The 10244-nt window shown below is 36.3% G+C and overlaps 1 protein-coding gene across 1 annotated transcript; it reads left to right on the forward strand.

The window, feature by feature from the left end:
* The first annotated feature begins 5119 nt into the window (after positions 1 to 5119).
* Positions 5120 to 6921, forward strand: LOC107596848 (proteasome inhibitor PI31 subunit-like). Its single transcript, XM_016287696.1, has 4 exons — positions 5120 to 5517; positions 5747 to 5899; positions 6026 to 6108; positions 6729 to 6921. The coding sequence occupies exons 1-4, from the start codon at positions 5389 to 5391 to the stop codon at positions 6919 to 6921; spliced, it is 558 nt and encodes a 185-aa protein (XP_016143182.1). The 5' UTR covers positions 5120 to 5388.
* Positions 6922 to 10244: the final 3323 nt, after the last annotated feature.

Consider the following 10244-nt stretch of genomic DNA (forward strand, 5'->3'; position numbering starts at 1 on the left):
CAACGTTTTGTAATTTTTAAAAAGAAGAAAAACTATTTCCCAAAGGGAGAAAAATTCAAAACACATTCTTTAAAATAAATAAATAAATACATTTTATTACTTTGTTTCGGAAGATATTTTATCTTGTTTTAAGGATGATTAGATATTTAAACTTTCAAATTTTCACAATAAGAGAAAAATATTTAATAAAGATAGATTTTCTGAAAACAAGTAGAAAATAAGCTATTTTTCTTTTCAATATATTTTAGCTTGTTTTTAGATTTTTTTTTTCTACTGGAAAACAAAAGATTTAAAAAAAGATTTTACAATGCAAGTTGTTATGTATGCAAAATCCAACTTCCTCCAAATGTAACGTTTTTATTCCTCGCAGGATGATTTATTTGCCTCTGCCAAAAAAGTCAAATCTGCTACTGACTTTTAAAGTGGTAGTTTCATTTAACACTGACCTGGTCACCTTCTTGTTTCCCTTTAGCCTGAACTCATTCATCAGTTCACCTTAACTGATGACTAACACTCTAAAGTCTGCAGGTCTAGAGTGGAGAATGTACGTGGAATGCATGAAACATTCCTTCAGTATTGCACAGATGGCATGTGGGAGTGAGTTTTGAAGACATCATATTTCTGTCAAACTCTCTGAAGCTGATTAAAATTTTATGTTTATTATTGATATCCTTTTGATGATCAATTTGATTCATAAATGTCAGACATTTCCAAACTGAACATTTGAGCTAACAGCCTTAGTTTAATAGACAGTTTAGCTGATTGACAGCTTGAAGAGGAGTATGTAACGGTCTGTCTGTAAAAGAGAAAGACAAGAAGTGGAGACTCACTCCGAGGTGCAAAGAAAAGAAGTTCAAGTATTCACAGACTTTAGCTCAGATATATAAAGTAGCAGGGCATCTCAAACGAGGACCATATGCTCCACCTGGACTGTGTGTAATGTGCTCAACAGGACAAGAGCAGCCAAAGCACGCTAACAACATCTCATACTTGGCATGCAGACCCTCATCTCTCTGTCTATCTAACCTCTATCTATCTAACATTGTATTTTATAGTTGCATGTGTATTTTTAAGGCATGCATTCTTTGGTAATGTTTGATTTTACTAAGATTCTATTTGCAACCACACTATTATAATTTTGTCATGCAGTAAAGCCTTTACTAACTAACCACAATTTATAGTTACAGAAATGTTTTTGTATCTAAACTTCTGCAGATGTCCGGAACGATGCTCAAAAAACAAAAGAATTAAAATAGCATAATTATTTAAATAAAATGAAGTAAAATAAGACAAAATAAATCAAATAAAATATGGAAGGACTAACTGTCAGATTACTCTTCATAACATTTTATTTGGATGTTTTATCACGTGACTCGTTGTTGTGTTGTCGTAAGTAGCTTCATGGAGCTGGTCTGGCTTTGATGTGCAACTGAATAGTTCGTTTTTCATGATAATGATGCATCAAGTCTGGACCTCATTAGGTAACCATGCAGCTGAAAACACATGGTGGCCTTATTGTTAGACAAACCTGAACCTGTCTGGACCAACCTACTGAAACTATGAGCCCTTATTCTCTGTATGTGATCTGAAGTCAACATGTGCCTTCAAGACAGCTGGCTCCAGAGCTTCATACCTATCAGGCTTATAGAAAATCCTCAAGACTTTGAGAACTGAACTCATCTAATCTTTCCAAGCTGAAGACCTACAGTCTTTAACATGGCAATGTAAACACCTGTTTCTGGTTTTCCTGCATGTCTGTTCACTGTGGCGAGAGGAAAAACGGACAAATGCTAGAGTGCTGTGGGTGGTTACTAGGACGTTGCTATGGAGGGATTTTAGCAATTTGCAATGATTCTACAGCATTTTTTTCAGGTGACTGCAAGTTGTAGGGTGTATTGTTTGCGTTAGGCTAACCGAGACTCATCATAGCACTTACATATTATTACTCATTTGTTAGTTTTGATTGCTTCTATTGTCATCATTTGTCAGTCGCTTTGGATAAAAGTGATTGCATATAGAGCTAGAGATATAGATTTAGCTCCTTCACTATAAATCTTTGAGATTTTTTCACATCGTATCATAAGCCATGTAAAAATCATAAGTCAGACTGCTAATAAATGCAAAAGCACACCTCTATTCTGCGCTTAAACGTTATGTCTGAATGAAACAATGACAAAAAAAAAACTGTTACTGGTTGCTTTATACGTTGGTCAGACTTTCTAATGGACTGTTCTTGGCCAAACTAGACTGAAAAGTGGTCTAGTCAAAAGTCTGCTTAGAAATTATACTGTTGCCGTGAATGATCACTTTTCATTAAAGCAGATACTTTTGAGTACACAGCAGTACTGTACATTACTCTCATGCTGTAGTAATAAACCTTTCTAGAAGGTGCGTCATGAATTATGAGCCCTTGAACGTTGCGTGACATCATACAGAGACGACACTGAGCTGACAAACAGGCTCTTGATTGCTGTTGGCATCAAACACACACACATCTGGAGGCCATAATGGCAAAAGGAGACTTTTCAAAGCTCCCTTAAAGCAAATGTAGTTGACATGAAATGTCTAGCTCTGACAGCAGTGTTCTGCAGTGTGACATGCTTTATTAACAATGTTAAACAACTTTTGAAAGAACTCTCTTATGCTCACTACGGCTGCATTTATTTGATAAAAAATCCAATAAAACAGTATATAGCAAAATATTATTAACATTTTAATATATTTTATCTCTACAGTGTCACATGATCCTTCAGAAAGTTGCGCTGCTTCATCTTTTTTTTTTTTGAGGAATAGCAGATCCATTTTGCAACGTTAAAAATGTTTAACATTACAAATGTCTTTACCGACAATTATGATCAACTTAATGCATCCTTGCTAAATAAAGTTAATTTCTTAAAAAATAAATTTCTAACCCTATTAAAAGACTACATGAAAACTTAAATTCATACATGAAATTGCATAACTATCCACAAATTCACAGCACACTTCAGTGACCACATTTTCAGTACATTGTGGTTTATATACAGCTTTTTGTTTAATACAGACAGTAGTTATAGTTTACTAGAGGAGAAAGTCGCAGAAATTCTGTCAAAGCAGAAAATATCCAAGCAGTGAATCTAAGTGTTCTTTAAATAAAAGTTCAAAGGTTTGTAGGGCTCTTGTAAGTGCTGTAATTGAATGTAAGCAACACTGAAGCATTGATTAGATGGCAGGCCTGCTCTCTGAAGTAAGCTTCTGTGCAATGTGTTTTCAATGTAGGCTACTGTAAGTCAAACCAGATGCTGATGTTATTGTTATTTTTAGCTTGCGAATGTCAAGTAAAGCCATGAACAATGAACTCGAATCCTTTCATTCGTTCATGATTTTAAAGCACAACAATGATTAAAAATGCTCACTTGAACAGTGATTATTATTGTCAGGAGCGATTATTTCAGCTTACAAAATGTTTATGCCCTATTTCAATATGTAGCCTAAATTAATATTGTAGCAAGTAAACATTAAGTAAATAAATACATACATAAATAAAAGAAACATAACTATTTATAAATGAATAGCCAGTGAATGAAGTTATATTTCAATTCATCAAAAGGCCCCATTGCCAGCAGGTGGTGACAAGAAAAAAAATTTAAAGCACAACAATGATTAAAAATGCTCACTTGAACAGTGATTATTATTGTCAGGAGCGATTATTTCAGCTTACAAAATGTTTATGCCCTATTTCAATATGTAGCCTAAATTAATATTGTAGCAAGTAAACATTAAGTAAATAAATACATACATAAATAAAAGAAACATAACTATTTATAAATGAATAGCCAGTGAATGAAGTTATATTTCAATTTATCAAAAGGCCCCATTGTCAGCAGGTGGTGACAAGAAAAAAAAACTTCTTAAAGGGGTTGCTAAAAAGAACATTATTTTGTGTATTTGGTGTAATGAAATGTGTTTATGCGGTTTAAGGTTAAAAAAACACATTATTTTCCACATACTGTATATTATTGTTTTTCCTCTATGCCCCGCCTTTCTGAAACATGTCGATTTTTACAAAGCTCATCAGTCTGAAAAGCGAGGTGTGCTCTGATTGGACAGCTATCCAGTGCGTTGTGATTGGCCGAATACCTCAAGCGTGTGACAGAAATGTTGATGCTATTGTTGATGCCCTGTCCGGCTGGAGCGACGAGACATTTGCGGACAACTACTGATGTATAATGCTATGTAGTATAATAAATGATAAGACACTTGTTCTTTCCTTTGTTTTATTTTATATAAGAAGGTGTAACATTAAAATATTTTAAAGTGCACATAAACACACACAAAACTCAAGTACATATGGAGGGAGGGGTTCTTGCAGACCAATCACAGCGCTTGCGGTCTGCGTAGAGTTGACGCGCTGTTAGATTTTTGGAGAGGTGCAGGTCAGGCTACGGCGTATGGGTGTGCGTCTATGCGTAAGCTACGGCGTAGGTCCGACACAGAAGTATAAATTGGGCTTCATACTGTCTTTTTACTCGTTGCGTTGCATCGCGCCGCGTAAACAACAACGATACTACAGCGAGAATAAAAGTTACGCCTTCTTTCTTTGCGTGAACATTTGGGCGGCGTTATGCAAATCTTCCCACATAGTGACGTAGACATGTGGGGGCGTGTTAGAACGAGCTGTTTTAGGAGGGCGTGGTTGACTCTTAACTTTTATAAAGAATATCTCTTTGGATTTGAGACTTTAGTCTTTGGAACTTTACAGATCTTCTTTATGCACCAAGAGCTTGTAACACTCCAAAGAGAAAGGACAAATGGACCCCTTTAAATGTAACAAGAAAGTACTGTGCATGGTATCACATGGTATAAGGTAGTGTATAAACTAATTAAAAGCTGTAATACTTACATTGTGATCTTCTATAGGACAACACACTAAACTCCACAGACAAACCGCCAAACTTTTCCAGGCAAACAAAGAACCGTATAATTCGATTCTAAAATATTCGGGTTAAAATATATGTAATTAATATAACGGGTGCTATATTTTATCAGTGTCTTAATAGAGACAGCGTCTTATAAATCAGATTTTTGAAATTATTTAAAGAACTAAGTGTCCCTTCGCTTTAAATGTCAACGGAACGCACGTTCAGTCAGTTGTTTCCAGTCGGGAACATTTCTGGTCGGAGTGCTTCAGCATGACAAACCAAATTAGCAATAAACATTTGTGAAATTCAAGTTTTATAAAACCTATATACCTGCAAAACACACGTAATATTACAGTTTAAACTAAATATTTAGCGTGTCGGCTGCAGCGTTCATACGCCATGCGTTCAGAGTGAAGTCGCTGTTTATTTTCACACAGACAGCGGTTTGTTTTGGTTTCATTTCTTCGGAATATCACTGTGTTTAAAGATGGCAGGACTGGAGCTGCTCTTCAACTGCGTGTCAAACTCTTTAACCTGTTCCCAAGATGCTCTGATTTGTTTCGTACACTGGGAAATCGTCAAAAGTGGCTATAAATGTCTGGGCATCGGAGATGAGGTAAGTCAATGGCTCCTTTGACTGTGTATACGTGGTAATCTCTTACAAAAAGTAACGATAGAAGGCATGTGTGTTTAAGTCATAACTCAAATTTAAGTCACACTTAAAATGTCTGATGGTCATAAGCTATCAAGCCAACAGGCATCTGCAGCAAATGCTTTACTAGATTGTTTTGGTGCAAGGTATCACAAGCATTTGCCTGATTAGAAATGATTGATTTTCCACACAGCCTAAAGATGGAGAGAAGAAGTCCGAGCTGCTTCCACCCGGCTGGAATGAAAGCAAGGATCTGTATGCACTCAGATACAGATCCAGTGATGACAAGTCAAACCTACTGCTCAAAGCCTTCACAGTGGATTCAACCCTCATCTTCAATCTAATGGTAGGTTAATTAAGCTGAATTACATGCCGTTCAGTTATTACTGCACTGCCTATCATCACAGATGATAGATTCATATCAGACTATGTTTTTTACTCTTTTTTTTTTTTTTTTTTCACATCTTTGCAGGACTCCAAGACAGAAAAAGTAACCGATCTCACCGTTAACATCAGTGAGTATGTTGATGAAGCCAATCTGCAGACGTTTGAAAGGTTTGTGAATTTATTTGGTGCAACTGTATGGTTTTTATGCTCTCAATCTGTCATCAGTACAAATGTCTTTTCTGACTTTTTTGGACATTTCAGGCAACACCCATGTTAATAGAGTGCAATATGTTGCAAACTTTGATTGCATTATAATAGGATGCAACTTAGTCATGGGGTAGCAGAGAAGAATGAAGCCAATTATATACACAATTCTGCAGCTTTATTTAGATCAACTTTACATGGGCAGACATACAATTGTTTAAATGTTTGGAAATGTCTATATTTTTGAAAGAAGCATGGCCAAAATGTACGAAGTTACAAATCACTATTTCTATTTTAGGTAAATGCAGTTTTTTTTTTTTTGACTTTGTGTGCATCTGAAAATCTTCAGTGTTGGAAATCACATCAAAAATTATATTTCTTTTTCCAACATTTTTCTGGACACTTAAATTGTCTCTTTAAAAAAGAAAAATGCTTAATGCTAATATTTGGGATGGTGGCAATATCATACATGTTCTCTACCTGTCAGAAATCATAAAACATTACAATAAAATCTTCAAATACATGGATAGATTCATCAAGAATAAATTTCTTCATGTTCTAACTTGTCCATTTTGCTCTTTCAGTGTGTTTAAGAACACAGACGAGCTGATCACGAAGCTAAAGTCCTCACTGCTGCCCACTGAAAAAGAGGAGCGTCAAAGAAAGACAGAGAAGAAGACAGAAAGTGAAAGGGCCTCAAACTTAAGGGACCCTCTCAGGGATCCTCTCCTGATCCCAACCAGGGGCCCTCCAAGCAGACACCCACCCAACTGGTGAACTTTCATTGCATCATTCCTTTCCTCATGCAAATTATACATTGGTTTCAGAGGTGTCATCTTTTTAAGGGAATTTTTGGGTCATTTTGTGATGTAGTCTGTGGAGATTTGTATAGCAAAGTTGTCTTAACAGCACTCGAGCAGCCAGCTATGGTTACCGCCTCAGGTGATCCCAACTTCTGTTCACAAACATCTGTTTGATGGCAGATGATAATATGTGACCCTGGACCACAAAACCAGTCATAAGGGTCCATTTTTTGAAATTACGGTCTATACATCATCTGAAAGCTGAATAAATAATCTTTTGTTAGGATATGACAATATTTGGCCGAGATACAACTATTTGAAAATCTGAGGGTGCAAAAAAATCAAAATACAGAGAAAATCGCCTTTAAAGTTATCCAAATGAAGTTCTTAGCGATGTATATTACTAATCAAAATGTATGTTTTGATATATTTACAATTGAAAATTTACAAAATATCTTCATGGAACATGATCTTTACTTATCCTATATATATATATATATATATATATATATATATATATATCTATCCTAATGATTTGTGGCATAAAAGAAAAATCCATAATTCTGACCCATACAATGTATTTTTGGCTATTGCTAGAAATATACCCGTGCTACTTAAGACTGGTTTTGTGGTCCAGGGTCACATATATGCACACTGAATAATTTGTAATTCCACTTTTGTGGTCCGAACTGTTTAAAAACATAGCTAGAATATGAAATAAGGACCTTAATATTTAGGAAGGTCAGTCCCATCATGCGCTTATGCTTTCATGGCCTGTATGTCTAAAATAGAAGAAAAGCTAAAATAATAGAATTACTTTTCTGCAATAGAGTGCATTAGTGCCCATAAGTTCCAGAAGTATTTTGTCCATTAATTTTTCCCATAGGGATTAAAAAAAAAAAATCTTAGAGAGTAAAAAGCCATGAAACAAACCAAACAACCAAATCATTATTTAATGAAAGAAAAAACACACATTTAAAATAATTCATATTTATTTGTCTATTTAGTGATTTATTTGTTAGAAATGTAAAATAAATATTAACTTAGTATTTCATTTTTAGATGTTATACTATTTAAATGTGCAATTATTAAAACAAATTACTTAAACTAATGCTGTGATCTGTTCTGCAAACTAGCATGATAAAATCACAGAGACTGATTATGCATCATTACAAGTTCAACCATATTCTTAACATACTGTAAAAAGCAACTCGATTAACAGATTAAAAAAGATCTTTGTTCTGCTTTGTCTCCATGTTTGTCAAGTTACAGGAACACTCCACTATTTTTGAAAATAGGCTCATTTTCCAACTCCCCTAGAGTTAAACAGTTGAGTTTTACCGTTTTCGAATCCATTCAGCCGATCTCCGGGTCTGGCGGTAGCACTTTTAGCAGTAGCTTAGCATAGATCATTGAATCTGATTAGACCGTTAGCATCTCGCTCAAAAATGACCAAAGAAATTCTATATTTTTTCTATTTAAAACTTGACTCTTCTGTAGTTACATCGTGTACCAAGACCGACGGAAAATGAAAAGTTGCGATTTTCTAGACCGATATGGCTAGGAACTATACTCTCATTCCGGCGTAATAATCAAGGAAATTTGCTGTCATACCATGGGTGCAGCAGGCCTAATGATATTACGCAGCTCCTGAAAATAGTCCCCAGCACGCTCCCGGTGCAAGCAGGTTGTCACGTTGGTTATGTTGACGGAAGTTTTTCAGGCGCTGCATAATATCATGCCGCCTGCTGCACCCATGGTACGGCAGCAAAGTTCCTTGATGAATGGATTCAAAAAAGGGTAAAACTCAACTGTTTAACTCAAGGGGAGTTGGAAAATGAGCCTATTTTCAAAAAAAAGTGGAATGTTCCTTTAAGGTTCTGCTTGAGCAGATGAAAATGACCGATATGGCTAGGAACTATACTCTCATTCCGGCGTAATAATCAAGGAAATTTGCTGTCATACCATGGGTGCAGCAGGCCTAATGATATTACGCAGCTCCTGAAAATAGTCCCCAGCACGCTCCCTGTGCAAGCAGGTGGTCACGTTGGTTATGTTGACGGAAGTTAGCCTATTTTCAGGCTCTGCGCAATATCATTGCGCCTGCTGCACCCATAGTACGGCAGCAAATTTCCTTGAATATTACGCCGGAATGAGAGTATAGTTCCTAGCCATATCGGCCTAGAAAATCGCAACTTAAATTTTTCCGTCGATCTTAGTACACGATGTAACTACAGAAGAGTCAAGTTTTAAATAAAATTTAAACCCGGAGATTGGCTGAATGGATTCGAAAAAGATAAAACTCAACTGTTTAACTCTAGGGGAGTTGGAAAATGAGCCTATTTTCAAAAAATAGTGGAGTGTTCCTTTAAGGATCGTCTGTAAATGAAGGTGTTTGTATGTGAAGGACGTTATGGGCTGCTTTGGGACTTTGAGGGCGAGTTTTGTGTGTGTGTGTGTGTGTGTTTTGTAGGTGTCAGCTGATGTCCTCTGTCTTAATATTTAGCAGCGTGAGACCTGCGAGAGCTCTCACTGCTGGGCTGTGTCTATTTTTTTGAAGCACTGAGGGTTTTGTGTGTCTGGCGCTGCAGAATGTGGACTGAGAATGGGTGAGAGATGCCCAGTGCCAGCATCACTTCCATCAAAAACAGCCAGTTTGGGGGATTTAGCAAAGTCTGCTTGGTTGAAACCCACTCAAACATTTATATATTTACTAGAAAGGAGCCGTGGGAGATGGTGGCCTGCGTTCTGATCTGATTCTTTCACCATTATTTCCTGTTTTTTCTGGTCTCTATCAATAAAAATAAGATAAAATGGCAAGAAAGAAGAGAAAAGAGAGAGACTGCAGAGTGGGGTCCTTAAGGTCATGGCAAAAACCCAGAGATGGATTTAGGTGTTTGTCTTTCACTTCCCCTTCCTGGGTTCACAGTGACCCCTATCAGATTCTTTATGATGTCAGCGATTTATCGACTTGCTTTTGCTGTGGGCGATGTGATGTAATTCGGTCAAACATGCTCTGCTGCCAGCACTGTCTCGAGTTAAAGCCAAAGTGTCTGTAGACTTTCAAAACACAGAGTGGAGTCACACTGACAAATGTTGTGCCACAACACGCACTGGATAGATACTGAAAAACCAATCAAACAAATCCTCAAAAATAATGATCTTTGATGTTGTTAAAAACTGTGTGTCTTTGGCTGTTTGCATTATTCTGTCATTTTATAGCATTGCATGATGCAAAAATGCCACAAATGCTATATTATATGTGTGTGTATACATACAGTCATTCAAAAGTATGGG

The sequence above is a fragment of the Sinocyclocheilus grahami genome, unplaced genomic scaffold, assembly GCF_001515645.1.
Source record: "Sinocyclocheilus grahami isolate Dianchi unplaced genomic scaffold, SAMN03320097.WGS_v1.1 scaffold223.1, whole genome shotgun sequence".
Classification (NCBI taxonomy): Eukaryota; Metazoa; Chordata; class Actinopteri; order Cypriniformes; family Cyprinidae; genus Sinocyclocheilus; species Sinocyclocheilus grahami.